General features: G+C 39.7%; 1 protein-coding gene across 6 annotated transcripts in view; it reads right to left on the reverse strand.

Annotated features, from left to right (window-relative positions):
- Positions 1-19,056, reverse strand: part of LOC136858170 (organic cation transporter protein) — a 279,009-nt gene that overhangs the window by 25,203 nt on the left and 234,750 nt on the right. For all 6 annotated transcript variants that reach the window (XM_067137523.2, XM_067137520.2, XM_067137524.2 and 3 more), the window contains 3 exons: positions 9,775-9,943; positions 1,381-1,635; positions 731-945 (listed from right to left, as the gene is read on the reverse strand). In XM_067137523.2, coding sequence (XP_066993624.1) covers positions 731-945; positions 1,381-1,635; positions 9,775-9,943 — 639 coding nt within the window. The remainder of the gene's footprint in view (positions 1-730; positions 946-1,380; positions 1,636-9,774; positions 9,944-19,056) is intronic.

The raw sequence follows: 19,056 nt of genomic DNA on the forward strand, positions 1-19,056 counted from the left end.
AAGGCCACGGTCGCTTCCTTCCCATTCCTAGGCCTTTTCTATCCCATCGTCGCCATAAAACCTATCTGTGTCGGTGCGACGCAAAGCCAATTGAAAAAAAATATTGTGCAAAGAAAGTGCTTCGGTCGGGAGAACTGTCACGATATATGTTTGCGTTCCATTGCAACACATGTCAACATGCTGCCAAAGCAACGGTTGACAGTCGGCGCTCTTTTTACTGGGGTCTTAGATCACCCGTTTTACAGCCAAGAACTCTATCCTTTTTTGGTCTGCTGAAGAAAACCCTGAAGGTAAGCGTTTCACTGCCAATGAAGAGATTTCTGAATCTGTTGAAAAGTGGTTCAACCAACAACCAGAACCAGCGTTCTTCATTGCAGAGTGTATAGATAAACTTGTTTTTAGCACTGGGATAGGTGCCTGAATGGTGGAGGTTAGTGAATACTCTTTCAAACTACCATCATTATGCTGTCATTCTGATATAGTGTAGGCCTATGTTGTCCAACACTATACTGTAGTGCACCTTCTAGACATCAGTTTATGTTTCATTTGAACAACCTTTAAATATTTCAGTATTATTAGAACAGTCGAGGTTCACTTCTGTTCTGAGAAAGCAGAACTAGGTCTTCACGAAATGTAAGTTTCCCAGCAGGATAAACACAAAAGACTCTGATATCCAGTACTCTGGGCCTTGAAAGCATTTTGGTTCAGAAGTACTTGAGAAGTGACTCACCTTGTGGTGCGAACGCGGCCCCAAGGCAGGTGATGCTACATAAAAATAGAGAGGCTGCTAAGGACCGTCGTCTACCAAACTTGTTCATGGTTATCCAGGACATGGTATACCCGGGGATCTCTACCAGACACACCAGAGCGAAATTCAAATACTTGTCACCGCCCATGCTGGTAGAGTTCACGGACAGTCCATAGTAGACGAAAGCACACGATGCCCTGAAAATTAAAAACTAATATAGTCATTACGTTCAAAACTCACTGCATTAGAAAAATTGCATATTTACGTATTAAGTAAAAATTCTGGCTACAAAACAATCTGTCAAATTAGCAAACAGTCTTGTGAACTAACTGAATTAGAAGAGGAACACTTGTGTTATGCGACGTAGAAGGGACATTTTAGTTGTATAAATCATTCTTCACTGACAGACGTAGGAGCTACACACAAGAAAATCTCAGGACAACTTTCCTTATAATACCCTAACAGCTACAAATAATGTACAATTTCCCACAAATATATTTTAGTTTGGCTTCTGTTCACTTGCTTTTGCATATTATGGTACCCCAAAACTCATGCTTATTTGCACGTATTTTACCATTTGATTGTGCATACAAATAACGGCTCTAACATTTGAGGAGTGAGCACAGACTTACCAAATGAAGAAGAGCATAAGCGCTCGCACTACGAGCTTTCGAGATTTGCACACCTCCTTCATAGCACTCAGAGGTCCTTTTTCCTTGTCTTCAGCTTTTATCAGTCCTCGAGGGTCCTTCTCTTTCTCAGAAAAACTGGTGAGCAGCCTCTCAGACAACTGCACACCGTTCATGTCCGCCGCCTTGCGAATGATAAGAGTAGCCTTGCTGTTCTGCTGCTTTGCCAGCAACCATCTTACGGACTCAGGAATTAACCTATAACAATAAACGTAAACATTGTGCTACTCTTTCAATTACATTTTTTTAAATGGTCAGTGGAAATGGAGAATCACACTTAATTAGCTGCTGTAGTTCAGTTTTCCAGAATCTTACACGGGAAGTAAATTAATCTTCAAAGTAAATACTTTTTGCTACCCGATTTCATTTCAAATGGCTTTAATGGGTAAATAAATTAATAAACATGAATGCACCAGTAAAATATATACAGTATGTTATTATTATCAAATACATCGCAATTGGAAAAATATCCTTGCGGCAATGATCACTTACAGTAGTGTGATAATAAAGTGAAGTTAAAACATAATCACCCAACAACAACAACAACAACAGCAACAAGAGTACAACAAGCAATTCCACGGAAAGGAAATATTACAAGAAATACTACTAGTTTAACATACTAAATCCAGCATCATCATAAACAAATCAACACACAACTTAAATTTTTCCAGTGCTTAACACTATGGCTTACAACACTATAGGTTGAGCTTACTACTAGCTTAACATTACAAGTGATAATAAAGTTAAAACATAATTACACAACAACAACAACAACAACAACAACAACAACAACAACAACAAGAGTACAACAAGAAAATCCATGGAAAGAAAATAGTCCAAGAAATACTGCTAGTTTAACATTCTAAATCCAGCATCATCATATACAAATTCACACACAACTTAAGTATTTCCAGTGCTTAACACTACGGCTCACAACACTATAGGTTGAGCTTACTACTAGCTTAACAAGTGATAATAAAGTAAAGTTAAAAAATAGGTAATGACCCGACAACAACTACAACAACATGAGTACAAAAAGCAATTCCATGGAAAGAGGATACTACAAGAAATATTATTAGTTTAACATTCTAAATCAAGCAGAAAATCACAAATTCATTGTCCGTACTTTACAACTTTTATTGTTCACTTTACATTAGCACTTATGATCTTCTTAAATGACTGGAAGGGAATCTACCAAAGACTGCTCCAAGTAAGCTATTCCAATCTCTTATGGTCCTGTTTACGAGGGAAAACTTGCCCACATCCATATGCTGATTTCTGGCCGATATTTTATGCTTGTGATCATTTCTCGATAAGTACGAGGGAGGGTCCAATCTATCCTAATACTACTACAGGTAGCCCTTCACGTATAGCTCTTATAAAGACCACATAGGCGAGCTCTAGTTTTTCTAGGTACAAGACTCTCCCAAGTAATGGTATTCCTCCTATTCCCGGTTACGAATCGCTCTTCTTTGAACCTACCCCGCACGGATCCAAGCACGCAGATCCATATTCGAGAATCGATCTTACCAAACATTTATAAGCTCACTTTTGGCACCAAAATTAGCTTTGTTTAGATTCCGCATAATAAAATGTTACGATCTCCAAGATTTGTTAACTACATGTTCCACTTGTCGTGGCCAGTTGAAGTCTTTTCTAATGGTAACAACTAAGTACTTACAACTACAAACCTCAACAACACTTTTCCCTCCAAGTTCGTAATCCCTCTTTCATGTCAGTCTCTCTTTCTTTTTTACTGAAACACAACTTCTTGCTTTTTCCTCTGTGGATTTTCATTCGATTATCACGCGCCCAATTTTCAATCGTATCTAAATCCTGCTGAAGCAATAGTTCGTCCTCCTCTGTCTTTATCTCCCGGTATATGACGCAATCATCAGCAAAGAGGCGAAATTCCGATTTCATCGAATCAGGCATATCATTAATGAAAAGTATGAAAAGAACTGGCCCAATAACGCTACCCTGAGCCACAGCAGACGTAACATTTATTGGAGAAGATAGCATTTCTCCCACGCGCACCCTCTGAATTCTTCTATTGAGGAGTTCCCGTATCCATTTCACAATTCGAATGTCAAAGTCCGTACGCGCTAACTTGTTAAGGAGGATGTCATGTGGCACAAGATGATTAGCAAAATCAATTACTACTGCATCAATCCTTGACCCATTGTCGAGCTTATCCGATATATCTTGACATACGGAACAGAGCTGGCTTTCTTAGAAGCCTTTCCTAAAACCATGCTGCCCCTTAAATATCATTCCAGAAGGGTCCCATTTTAACCTCAAATTATCTACTATTAATTGCTCCATTTGTTTACAACGATTGATGTCAAACTTACCGGTCTGTGGTTATTCAAGTCGCTCATATCACTCCCTTTGCGAATAGAAACTACAATGGCTGATTTCCAATCTTCTGGAACCTTGGTATTGTTCAGTGATATATTAAAGATTTTTATTAAATATGGTAGGATCGATTCACCCCTGAGTTTAAGTGCCTCTCCGGAAATAGAATCTGGCCCACAAGATTTATATTTCCTGAGTTTGGAAAGACCTTCACGCAATAATGAAGCGTAAATTTGGAAATAATAATTATTATTTTTAGGAAAATTGTCCCTGAATAACTGTGCCGCCGAATTAAAAACCTTTCCGCAGTTATTATTTAATGCTTCCGCTTTATATATACCTGTTGTCGCGAATAAATCCCCTCCGATACAAAGAGAAGGAACTGACATGGCACATAACCGTTTTCGTTTTCTTCTAGTCCCCAGTGTCTCCCACCCCAGTTTTTCTATCATACTTGTCGGACTACTTCGAGGATTGAAATCGTTAAGCACGAATCTTGCAGCCTTTCGCTGTAGCATCTCAAGTTCCTTAAGAGTCCTGTTTGCTATGGATTCCATACAGCTGCTCCAAATTCCGGGACTAACCTAATGAGTGATATAGAGCCCTGCGCCTTCACCTGGGAACTGCTGCCCTTTAGCACCCTCATCACGAAGTGTATGGACTTGTACGCTTTAGTAATTACATTTTCTCCGTGGGTATCCCATTTTTGATCTCTCTTTACGTGGATTCCTAGGTACTTGCATGAGTCGTTCTCTACCAAAGAGTTCGATCCAAAACAATGTTGAAAGTCCCCTTGCCTATGTTTCTTTCCCATTCTTATAAGACTGCATTTTCGAGAATTTATTTTCATTTTGTTATCGAGTGCCCACTTATGGAGTATATTTATATCGCCTTGTAATAACCTATTATCGTTATCATTCTGTATTGTTCTGCATATTATGCAGTCGTCGCAAACAATCTGTATTCCCTTCGAATTTACTCAGCAGATCGTTGATACACGCCGTGAAAAGGAGTGGCTCTATAACACTACCCTGTACTACTCCCGACGTAATAGAAACTTCGTCGGAGTATTTACTTCCCACTTTTACCCTCTGCATGCGGTCTGTAGAAAATTCCCAGATCCAAAGAACCACCCTTTTATCAGTTTATCAGTGACTGTTTCCACCAATTTTCGGATCAAGATGTCATGTGGTACTACATCAAATGCTTTAGCAAAATCAATTACAACAGCATCAACTTGCACACTTTTGTCTATTGACTCGCTAATATCTTGAAAGTTCGACAACATATCCCTCTCGCAGGAGAAACCTTTTGTAAAACATGTTGCCGGCCATTTATCCCTTAGATATTCTGAAATAAGGTGTACGGCATGTGTATGTACCAATGTATGTATGTATGTATGTATGTATGTATGTATGTATGTATGTATGTATGTATGTATGTATGTATGTATGTATGTATGTATGTATGTATGTATGTATGTATGTATGTATGTATGTATGCATTATGCTCAGTACTCAGTCCAAGGCTGGGTGGATCCTCAACAGCTCCACCATCAGCTGCCATAGATGGCCTAGGCCTCACTGAAGAGACATACTAGGGGAAATGAGGCGTGACATAGTTTCCCGTTGCTTTCAACACCGAACCAGAAGTTGTTGCTGTTACATATCAGTCTACCAAACCTACTGAAATGCACACAACAACCGACCGTATGAGCGACACATTCACACTAACAGCAGGGATTGACTGTGTAAGGAATGGCATTACTAGCATCGTCCATATCTGTCAGTTTCATGTTGTCAAAGCCAAGACTGAGACTGAAACAGTTCAATGAAAGTAATACATTTTTCTAACCCATACCGGAAGACTTAGCGCACAGTAAAGGTACCAGTGAAATATAAAAATAATTGAATACGGAAGTATTTGCATGGTACATAAATTATGATAAGGCAAAGAAGGCAATTAAGAGCATTTTACTATTTTGTTAGTTGCTTAAACGAATGCTTTTAAGATGATTTAAATTTAAAACATTTTAATTCAGTACCGGTAACCATCTGCTCAAGTAACTTGTTAAACATGTTAAATAATTAAGAGCAAAAGTTATTTTTGAACCTTTAGATGTTCAAAACATTTGAGCATACTCATACTGTGGTAAGATCAGCACATTACTATGTTAAAGGAAGCATCCAAATAGTAGAAGAAAGATGGCGAACTATACCTATGCATGAGTGCTCTTGGTGACAATGCACCACATGATAAAGAAATACCCGGATAACTACTCGAAACTGCCCTTTAAGAGTTCTTCGGATATACTCTCCAGTAGTGGGGCGGACACACTCTTCGTCTTCATTACAGCTCGTATTCTGCGGGGAAGACTGTCAACAAGTGTTGGAATGTCTCCAGGGAAATGGCAGAGCATCCTTCCTGTAGCGCTGAAGCAAGCGCAGTTAGTGATGTGGGTGGGGATTTAGTTCATCCCCATGGGTGCTCGACAGCATTGGGGTCGGGGCCCTGGGCTAGCCAGTCTTTTTCCAGAACCTTATTATCCACAAACTACTCAAGAACTTACCCTCATTTATGGCAGGGAGCATTATCGTGCTGAAACACACAATGCACATCCATGAACCAGTCTTCTATCGTAGACAGCACTCAGCTGATCAAAATTTTCTTATATCCTTACGCCTTTATAGTGTCCTGTTGTATTACGAGACTCTCTTCCATGAAAATCAACCTCACACAAATTTCACTGTGGGAATTGTATATGCTGGCTTGTATTGTCCGCCTGACATTTGGCACACCGAAACCCTCCCATCTGTCTTTCACAGGGTATAGCGTAATTCATCACTCCAAGTCGTTTACGAAGCAGTGGCGGTGCATGGAATTCATCGGTGAAATGTGAGGTTATGCGTGGATGAGTGAGCCTGGAATCACAATCCTCCTACCTCCCGGTGCAGAGTGCGGTGCTACCTGCAGAATTTACGGGTGCTGGTAATCATACGATGCCATATGTACCACTTTCTTCAAAGCTGGATGGACGCTGTCGGTCAACACCCGGCCATGATTTTGTATTGGTTGCGTCTTCCCGTTTCCTTTTCCGAAATACGCTTCCGACAGTCGACTTGGGCAACTTGAGAAGGGATACAATCAAGGTAACTAGAATATAAGGTAGGCTACTCCGGCGGTTGAAGTTTCCATTGGCTGGAGCGCTCTGACGTCACGCGGTATGAACGATAGCGAGTAAGGAACACAGTCGCAGTACAGCAAGCCTGTGAATTCTCGTGTCTGTGAAACATCTTCTCAATCTTTCATCAAATAATAGTCTGGTTTAGTCCGATTCGATAAGTAACGGCACTTCCAATAGATTAAAAACCGTGAAAATGCGTTAAATTTCGTCACATGCTGAGCAGGTAGAACATCAACTATCAAATACATGATATATACCGGTAATACGATAAGAAATAAAATATTACCATGCAACTCAAAATAATTAATTTATTTCCTGATGAAGTAAATATTTAGATTAATATGCATCATATCGACATCATTATGGAATTATATTAAATTATTAAAACGTACGTGTCAGGAGACTTAATTACTTGATGAACCAGCCCAAAGCTTAGCCTTCTTATTGGCATATTTTCTCAGTGCTAGCTCCTTACTCTTTGCATTAAAATGCCATAGCCTAATAAATGTCCTGGTCCTTACGTAGAGACAAATTATTTTGTCATGGAATACTGGAAATTTTGACTTAATAATAGAAGTAAGAGTTTTCACTTTTTTGCATCTGGATACAGTCTTACCGTGAAACACACCAAATGAAATTTCGAACTGGGCTATATTTTTTAACCACTCATGACTGGGATGTGTGAGGCCCCTTTTTGAAATAACCGAGATCCAGTAACAGGTCTCTTCTCGCACGACATTTATGTCTCTTTCTTCGTATTTACTGTATATCGGATCACGGATACTGTATTATTTCACGAGCTTCGAAATATATTCAGAAATATAAGTTATTAGCACATAATAATGTTAATGTTATTGGATTTTACGTCCTACTAACAATGTTTTTGAGCACCTTCAACACCGGACTGAGACAGGATCGAACCTGCCAAGTTGGGCTAAGAAGGCCAGCGATCTACCATTTGAGTTGTTACTCAGCCCGGCTATTAGCACATAAGAATAATTATAGAAAATATGATTTTCATTCAGTCATTTATATCTGACGCCTTTTTACCGTACGAGCTGTAATAATGGAGATATTCAAGAGTTTATTACGAAGTGTTTCAATAACCAAGCCTTGCTGACGAGGAAGTATTGTTATGCCATCACAGTAGCAAACTAACTGGCTATGATGGTTGTTGTCGTTATTGTCTTTATAATATGCGAAATAATAATAATATTATTTGTGTTACGTCTCACTAACATTTACGGTTTTCTGAGACTCGAGGTGCCGTAATTTTGTCCCACGGGAGTTCTTTTACGTGCCGACAATTTATAGCGCCACACACGTTTCCATAATATGTTGACTGCATTTTAATCAGTACAGTGGTTCTACTTCAGATACTGACAACACGAACACTGTTCACGTAGTGAACCACTATAAAATTACTATATATCCGTGATCCGATATACAGTAAATACGTAGAAAGAGATAAAAATGTCGGTCGGTCGGTCGGTCACTTGCTTTCTTGGCTTACGCTGCGTGAACCATCAACGATAGACCCCAAGTGTAAGCGTACGAAATGTAGAGCATAGAATCCTCTACAAAAAAGTCCAGGATGGCACATACCTATTTCCAACCGGCTGCCCTCTAGAAGCGATTTTATGCTACAGTCCGCGGTAAAAAATGTAACTCCTTAAAATTAAATAAATATTTCGATATTATCCTCGAGTTCCTCATCAAAATAAATTGTTTGACCTCCTCCAGTATTTTATAAGGATTACAATAACCTTGTCAGGACATTATTTGCATGAATGGTTCAGAAGTTATGACCATTTTAGACTGTAGTAGTAATACGTGTCAGCAGGACGGGCGACCGCTGTTTCATACCACATGACGTCACGCAGAAGGCGGACAGCGAGAGAAACAAGTGAGCGCGATGCGGGAAGAGACCCCTGTGGGATAAAATAACCCTGACTATTAATGTATTGATGTGGTATTCAAGAACCATTCCACGTTCTAAGTCAGTGAGCATCCTTGATCATCCCCAACCGACATGGATCTCTCGCATTTTTTAAACACTCACCGCCGGAATTCTACCTTTCAACAATGACCATAGGACTCTAGTGAACTACAGTACTCTGCCAGTCTCACATGTAAATACAACATCTAGGGAGTAGACAATACAACTCCAGATCTCTCACAAAATGTAAGCTAGAATCTTCTTCTTCTACCGCTTTTCCCACATCTGTGGGGTCGCGGGTGTGAACTGGGCCTACGTAGCAAATGAGGATTTGTCCCTGATTTACGGGGGATGCCCTTCCTGACGCCAACCCTATATGGAGGGATGTAATCACTATTGCGTATTTCTGTGGTGGTTGGTAGTGTACTGTGTTGTCTGAATATGAAGAGGAAAGTGTTGGGACAAACACAAACACCCAGTCCCCGATTAAAATCCCCGATCCGGCCGGGAATCGAACCCGGGACCCTCTGAACCGAAGGCCTCAACGCTGACCATTCAGCCAATGAATCGGACAAAATGTAAACTAGAATAATGAGTTGAATTAGGGTAGGCGTACATGTAGCAACTGAACTGTGCTCAGCAACACTGAGACTCATCCAGAGAGACATGGTCACAGCAGAAAACGAACTGAAGTAAAGCTCCTTCATTAAAAGAAAAGCATGAGGTGGAATGATATTCAATAAAACTTCGTGGGAAAAAGTCCGCAAGATTCAACGAAACACTCATTTTCATATTCAATTGGAAATCAAATAGTTCATTTCTTCCATCAATAAAAAGCTATTACGAATTAGCTCACCAATAATAGAGCACGAAGATTCCAGCGGGTGCTGACACTAGCAACTGTATCATCTTCCAGTCTTTGGTGAGCCAGGCAATGAGGGCCACTGCAGCTTCTCCCAGAGCGTAGAAATAGTTGAGTACTATTCCACTCATTTCTCGTCTGCGTCGGCCCACTAGCTCCACTCCTGTACAATAAAAGCAGAACATGTAGAGAACACCGTTCCGTTCTTCCATACAATCGAATTATGAGGCCAAACCAGGTAAATCGAACATGTACCTCATTTCAACAGAAACTCTAGAAATGAGTTTCCTTATACTTAAAGTTTGTGATCACAGGAAGAGCAAATCTCATCGACATTTGAAAAAATAATTTCATATATACCGCGTGGGCACCCACCCCGTATTATTTAGTTTTATGGAACCTAAACACCATTCCTCCCTTGTGAACCATGCGACCTTGCCGCGTTGGAGAAGCTTGGGCGTCGCAGTGAAGCAGACAGCCAGGTCATAGTTGCAACTATATCGGATGGGTGTCTGTCGAGAGATCAGACTGACGAATGGTTTATCGAAAGCGGGGTAGCAGCCTTTTGGAAGTTGCAAGGGCGACAGTCTGGACGATTGACATATGGCCTTTTAATATGGCCTGCTACGCGGATGAAAGAAAAGGGAAATTACACCCGTAACAAACTCCCGAGGACATGGTACTCTCTCTCTATATGAATGATGTACTGATGACGGCTTCTTCCCGGCTAAAATATTCAGGAGGTAAAATAGTCCCCCATTCGGATCGTCGGGTGGGAGTCGAAATATGGAATGTTAGCAATTTAAAACATTGTGGTAGGTCAGAGAATCTGAAAATTGATTTTTTCTTACAAGTTGTTTTACGTCGCACCGACACAGATACGTCTTATGGCGACGATGGGATAGGAAAGGCCTAGGAGTGGGAAGGAAGCGGCCGTGTATTTAATTGAGGTTAAGCCCCAGCATTTGTCTGACGTGAAAATGGGAAGCCACGGAAAACCACTTTCAGGGCTGCCGACAGTTAAGTTCGAACACCTATCTCCCGAATACTGATACTAGCCGCACTTAAGCGACTGCAGAAAATGGAAATGGATACGTAAAATGTTTCTTAATTTATGTTAAATATTTATAAGCACCTTAATTCGAAAGAATAATCTATAAAGTCTGAATTTTTGTAACAAATATTACCATGTTATTTCTGTTGATTTATAGGCTGAAAAAGACTTTGAATAAAGTTGAAACTCGAGTTTCTAAAATGGAAGTAATTCGTGGTAGAACTACATCTAAAACCCATCATTGAAGTTAGATGTAGTTACGCTAGCAATAAAAGGTAAGATCAAGTAAGAATCAGTGGATAACTCGGGAATATTAGATCTAATTGATGAAAGGCGAAAATACAAGAACGCAAAGAAATGAAGAGGGCAGAAATGAATGCAGGCGATTAAAGAATGAAGTAGATAGAAGTACATTGGCAGGAAGAACAAACGACGGCTGTATACTTGGACGAGACAGAACTTTGAGAGACCTAAATGAGAAGGAACATATTCAACAAAAAATGTATCAAATGAAAGAAGTAGATGATAAGGTTATGGAACAAGAAGAGGCTGAAATAGGATACAAATTTTCAGGTCAGAGTTCGACAGAACTCTGAGAGACCTAAATAAGAACAAGGCACCTGGAATTGATGACATATCCTCAGAATTACTGACTGCCTTAGGGGAAACCAGTACCGCGAGGTGATTCCATTTATTTATTTATTTATTTATTTATTTATTTATTTATTTATTTATTTATTTATTTATTTATTTATTTATTTATTTATTTATTTATTTATTTATTTATTTTGCTACTTCTTTAACGTTGTACTAACACACCGAAGGTTTTCGGCGACGGAGGGATGGTACACAGCTAGTATTAGGAACGTAGCGACCATGGCCTTAATTAAAGTGCAACCCCAGAATTTGCCTGTTGTGACAATAGAAAATCACGGAAAACTATCTTCAGGACTGCCAATGTACGAATGGGCCAAGTCCACACAAAGTGCCGATCCCAATAAATTGGGAAAAAGTCTCAGAAGAAGAAGAATGGAAGCACAGGGTCGGAAGGGGATGCAATGAAACATGGCTTATAAAGTGGGGTGCGCGCTTATCATATTTTACGTACCACTAACTGTTTTTACTGTTTACAGAGCTGGTATGGTATGGTCGGAAGTTTGTACTGCAGGAGTCCTTTTATGTGTCGATAAATCTCCCGACACGATGCTGACATATTAGAGCATCTCTAAATACCACAGTGCTGAGCCGGGATCGAATCCGCGAACTTTGGCTCAGAAGACCAGCGCCATACCATGTGAGCTACTCAGTCAGGCCCCGAAATGTTTTTCAGCCACGAGATGTCTTCTTTTACCAGCAGTCTAGGGTCGGCACTTTGTACGGCCGGATGTTAACTCATGTGGAGGTTTGTATTCAGTACTTCGTGTTTCTGTGGTGGTTTGTAGTGCAATGCATTGTATGCAAATGAAGATTTGTATAAAGACGAACACAAACACCCAGTGCAACAGCTGGAGGAATTAACTAGACAAATTTGAAATTTCCGACCCGGCCGGAAATCGAACCTGGAGCCTTCTCAATCGAAGCTCAGCATGCTAACCGTTCAGCCAACGAGCCAGACTGTGTACGTGTAAGCAATGCGACAACTGAATATCGAAAGAGCTAAATTTAAGGGCTAGACGATAGAAATACTGATGTTCTGAGCTCGAGTCGGTGGGTTAGATCTCCATTCAGTCCAGTGGTATTTGAATGTGCTCAACTACTCCAGCCTAGTGTCGGTAGTTTTACCGGCATATAAAAGAAATCTAGTAGGACGAAATTCCGGCACCTGGGTGTCTCCAAAAGCCGTAAACGTAATTAGTGGGATGTAAAACTATTACTAGACAACCCGCTTCGCAGGTTTTTCTGGTACAACCGTGAGGTTTTCTCTATCCAGTAGGGCCTACATAAGACACGCATTTCTTCTTTTACTTTATTCAGTTTCCGTGGTAGGCCTACATAAATATCTTAAAGACTAAGTAATTTCAGAAAAATGCATTCTTATACACTACATTTAAGGCACAAACAGATTATCTTCCTGTCCGACACGGGAGAAAGCAACCTTGAGTCGACCACGTGTAAAACAGTAATCCTTTATCTCCACAATAGCCTAGTGGAACGTTTGACTGAACCTTATTATTATTATTATTACCGAGCTCGATAGCTGCAGTCACTTAAGTGTGGCCAGTATCCAGTATTTGGGAGACAGTCGGTTCGAACCCCACTGTCGGCAGCCCTGAAGATGGTTTTCCGTGGTTTCCCATTTTCACACCAGGTAAATGCTGGGGCTGTAGTTTAATTAAGGCCACGGCCCCTTCCTTCCAACTCCTAGGCCTTTCCTATCCCATCGTCGCCATAAGACCTATCTGTGTCGGTGCGACGTTAATCCACTTTAAAAAAAAAAGAACCTTATTGATAGTCCTACTATAAGCTAATCTCACTGGAAACACTAATCGTTTGAAACAAAATGACAAATCATTTGAGATTAATGGAATTCTTGGCAGGAAAACGATTTTCTTTTTTCTTTGCCTGTTATCAATGATATTGTTAAGTAACTGTTTCAGTAAGTATCTGCTTTATGTTCATGAATTACAGAAAATACTCAGAGATGTACTCAAGCAGCAAGTTGTTATGGTTCTGAGATCACCATACTCCTGCCAGATGAATCAACTATGGTATATAAAACCAAAAAGTACACATCACAGCCTTCTATGGTACATTCTCACTCCGAACCTTCCAGTACATTCTTACTAATTTTAATACATTCAATTACGAAGTCGGCCACTTTCAAGCACACATCTCCCACACCACCATAGCTAGTCACACATCCGGTATAGTGTAAGATGGGAGAATCGAGGCTACTACCACACACAGACACCAGTGGTCTGCAACGGGTAGTTGTAGCTGCAAGGTAAAACATACGACACACACGTCTATTTTTATATATCGTCGGCCAATTTCAACCCCATCACTTCCCACACCACCAAAGGTACCGACACAGAACCACTACAGTGCACGATAGAAGACTCCAGGCTAATATCAAACACAAACACCAGTGATCTGTGAAGGGTAGTTGTGGCTGCAAGGTGAAATATACGACCACAGACATCTATTTTTATATAGAGTCGGTCAATTTCACCCCACACATATCCCACACCACCACAGCTACCGATACGCAATCACTATAATGCACAATGGAAGACTTGAGGCTACTACCACTCGCAAAAACCGGGTCTTGGATGGTTAGTTATGGTTGCAAGGCGAAATATACGGACACACACGTCTATTTTTATATATAATCGGTCGTTTTAACGCCCACATCCCCCACACCACCACAGCTACCGACACGCAATTTATCGATAGGACCACTAATAGCATAGATATTTGATAATTAAGTTTAGGCCTTCCCCTGAATTACCATTTCGCACGGCGTGAATAAAAGTATATATAGCTTAGATTGTAGTGTCTTATTCCCAGATTTTACATATCGATTTTCATAAAGTTCTGTTCAGCCACTTTCTCGAGATGCGTATACATACATACATACATACATACATACATACATACATACATACATACATACATACATACATACATACATACATACATACATACATACATACTGAACCCATGACCTTTGTGCCCTAAGAATATTATACATAAATTAACAATTAAATTAAAAGTTGGATTCTTGATAGCATGGATTTGACACGTGACGAGGGGGTGATTACCTTCGGTCCCACGCTCTGGGATACGTGACGTCAGCCACACGTGTCGACGGCGGAAGAATCTCAAGTCATTTTTGTGAACTATTTCAAAGCGCGTGTACATGGCGTGACCCAAGCCAAGTCAAAAAAAAATATAGTGCCTATCAAAGGGGGTCAATCATCTCACAAATCGAATCCGTATAAATTTTAAATGTCCATGAACACTACCGCCAGAAACGTAGCAAGCATGTAGTAACTTTCAAAACTCTTAAAATTACAGTTTAGTTAAGTCAGAAAATTTACAGAAATTTTCTTGGCGGCAAAGGGAGATATCCGAAGAGAGGGGGTAACTGCTATAAATATGAAGGGACGCCATGACGAAGTCTCCTTCTCCGGCATTTGTGATACAAAGCGAACGAAAAATTCTTGAGCTGCTCTGCGAAATCAAACAACAAAAGTAGACTGAGTTCCACTGCAGATTTTAGCCATTGTGGCTAGGTCTTGACTCCATGAGGAGATAGTTTTCTTGAGTGAAATAATTGTACCAGATAGGACGGTCAAAGTACTGAATAAATTCTAATGTGATTAAGTAATTCGTGTGCGGAAATAATTATAGTCCATCGTGTGCGCTCAGCAAACAAGTGAAGAGTATTTTCTTTTTTTATGCTTTATTCCAGGAAACCTGAAGAAATATAATAATGATATGGAAAGCCATGAATGTAAAAATGGCTAAATAAAATGCCAGGGTCGCAGGTGAGCCCTATGACGAACAATGGTGTGACTACATAAGGTAATGTGACTTTCCATCTTACTACCTATTATACCTTGTTTCATGATCTCTAAAAGTGTATTTGAATGGGGATATACGACGCAGTGGTCACCCCTACTAAGTTTTGTAAATGTGAGAATACGACTAAAAGAGTCATTTGTTTTATTTTCCACTTGGAAAAAATTGGTTAAGTCTTGCGAGTGCCGTATAATGTTGTAAAAAGTTATTGAATAGGGTTTCGAAGTGATATCACGTCCAATGTAGATCGTTATCCGTGTGAGTGAACTGCCTATATTTTGTGATGTCAAATTAAGATGTTCATTCGACGTAAATTTTTCCTGTCTGCAATTTGACGTTAATAATGTAGGAATCCATGGTTACTCATTTTCAATCGAGTGGAAGCGCGCTGTCTGGTGAGAATCTAGGGTGATGAATTTGGTCACAGAGAGAAACGTTTTTCTAGGCCCATTTTAAACTGTGTCTGACTGACAATAAAAAGATCTAGTAGAATGTTTCAGTCATTTTTCGTAAAATTCAAGTTATTAAATAAGATATCCTTTATGCGAAGTTATTCATGATTAATGCATTGTGCGATATTAGACGTCGAGATTTCTAGTGAGGATTTTATTCCAGTTCTTTGCCGATGATAATTGTGGAGCTGGGAAACAGAGGCTAGTTTTGTTGATATGAGATTTGTGAATCAGGTTGGACCTGTCATTGAAGCCGGGACACGGAAGCCCGAGGAATGTTTTATATGAGTTGAGATGAGATGTGCGAATCAGGTTAGAGTCCTGTCATTGAAGCCGGGACACGATAGCCCGAGGTATATTTTATAATGTTGGGAATGGAAAGAAATACATAGAAATCCATAGCGCTATTAATTGGCGACGCGTATAATTATTGTGGGCATCTTGAAGCATAATCTGTGCATTTTGTTGGTTAGAATATCGTATTTGTTTAATTATGTCGGCAGAGTTTAAAAGGTGAACATTTTGAGCAGCCAGTCAACTGGAACAAACCAGGTGTTTCATGTTACTGCCAAGCGAACTTGGGGACGAGAGGCCTCAGTTGAGAACACCATATGATAACGGGACAGGCGTGGAATTGAGATTGTATTCTCAATTCCTGGGAGAACGTTAAAATGCTGGATTTAGTTGAAATTCATAGCCGGTAATAATCTGAGCATTGTGGAATACTGTAAAATTTGTTTAATTGGGGACGTAATGAACATTTCAAACCATGAACTTCGAGTATAAGGAACAGAGTAACCAAATTCAGGGTTGCCCAAAATATAGGGCGATGGTTGTGATGATTGGTTTGTCTGTGAGGGGTGTGCAAAATTCATAAATGGTATGACGAGATATGACATCGTAATTATATGGCGAGTTGTTTGGTTTGTACGTAGATTCTTAGGATATCCAAGTGTTAATAACGGTTAGGACTAGATTAGATTTTAAAGTGTGAGATCATGAGACAAGATACATAACTGGACATGAATTATGTAACAATTCTTTTCCAGCCAGATAAATATCACAAGATTGAATTTACATCACAGCTGCGTAGGAATTTGTAAAGAAACCAGAGTCCGCGGAGATAAAATTTACTGTTCTTTAACATTTCGTTAAATCATTTAAATGTATTTAATTATTAAATTCAGTGAAACCGCATTTTGAAATATCTTTAATCAAGCGAATAACTTGGAGATGCATTCTGGAAATTTTAGTTTGTTTTCTGGGGAATATTTAAATGTAAAGTAACGATTAAGGGGACATATCCGAAGGAAATGGATTTTACTGCCACAAAGTTTGTGAGCATTGCTATTGTTGTAATTATTGAACTTTGATTCATTGAGCAGTGAATGTGCTGGGGATAGTAAAGTGGAAACTTTGATCATCAACCGATGTAACTTAATTGTGTTTAGCCTTCAGCCTAGAAACTTGGATGGTCAGGGGGTCATCAACCTCAGTGACTTAGATTAGGGCCATATGCCATTGTAGCATCATTTTCCTTGCGGTCATCATCCACAATGACTTTAAAGTAACTTAGAAGTTTAGATGTCGGTCCATGACATAGCCGCAGGTCACATCGATTCAATTAAGGGTCCATGCCGTAGAATCACTGTGTGGCCCACACCAATTGGACTGCCTTAATTATACCCAGAGTCCAGAGTTCGTGTTACGAGGGCTGGACCATAACGAATCACTATGATGGTACATGTGGTCGCACATGGAAGCCGAATTTAAGGATTTCCAGACTTTCCTTTCTTAAATGATTAATAATTGAGACAATGGTTTCTAGTAAGAATGCCCATCAGGCAGTTACGTTAAAGTCTCATACCAGTGTTCTGACCTTTATGTAAAAATGATTGTGGTGTCCAGTGGACACAATTGACTTCTATGATACCGTTGACATATCCGATTGCTTCAGAATTTTCCTGAATAAATAGGAATCTTTTAAACAGACCTTTCATTCCAGTAGATAGATTAGAATTACTGAACCCTACCTTTACCTCAGCAAGTGACGAAGAACCCGATACGACCCAAGAGACAGATCTCATGAACTTTGCTGATAGGTAAGAAAGGTAGGTATCCCTCAATATGGACCAAAGGGTTCAATACATACATACATACATACATACATACATACATACATACATACATACATACATACATACATACATACATACATACATACATACATACATACACACATACATACTACATACATACATATACATAGATGCCGGAAAATTTAAAAAAATTAATTTCCTTCTTACTGTGGACACGAACGGTACAGAAATGCCTCTTTTTTTATTTTGAACAATGTACAGACAACACTCTCATTTTATATAGGCCTATACATCATAGTCATAAATGTATGTTAATGTGTATTAAGAGGAACACGTATTTAGAAATAAGTGGTTGTGTAGAATTATTAAGGAACCTTTCAAGATTTTGATGCAAATGTTGTACTGTTTGACTACATATACCCAATAATTCTAAGAACGATTTTATACATTCATATGATCTACCCCGAGCCCCAAAACGGAAGAACTTCCACGTCCGATGCATTAACTTAACAGGTTATATCTCCCATCTAACTGAGGTATACATCGTAGGTAAACGGTCTCTTTTTCACTGATATCGGCAGTCTGTTGAATGCTCTTTTCCATCCTTACTATGGGGTCCAGAATGAATCCTCGCTCATTCACTCGCCAGTCGCTATAACGTCTGCTCTTCTATAACTTCCATTCTCTGAGGAACAGTGTATCTCCCCATACACATCTCACTTTTCTTTGCATAGGGCCATTGCAACAGAAGATCTTCCTCTGTTCTGACGAGAATTCCGCAGTAGGCTACTTCCTCTTTAAAGCAAAATACGAGAGAATATTGCGATCAAATTCAATTATTTTATTAACATGTAGACTAAAATGACAAAACTAATAAAAATGAATAAACGGCCATTAGTCATAACTCATAATTATAATTATTGTCCCGATAACACAACCTAGTTCTTTGCTACAACCCGCTACTGTGGACTCCAGTGAAGGAGCTGTCTAAGCCCTTATTCCCAACACCGCTGCTCAGTCAACGACGCGAGGCACAAAACAAAAACTATAGGCCAGTTGACGATGCCTGGTCATAAACATTCTACACGGGTCTTGCGCAACCGCTCATGAATACTTCATCTCAAGGAGGCGATTGTTTATCGAA

Source organism: Anabrus simplex, chromosome 1 (genome assembly GCF_040414725.1).
Source record: "Anabrus simplex isolate iqAnaSimp1 chromosome 1, ASM4041472v1, whole genome shotgun sequence".
Classification (NCBI taxonomy): Eukaryota; Metazoa; Arthropoda; class Insecta; order Orthoptera; family Tettigoniidae; genus Anabrus; species Anabrus simplex.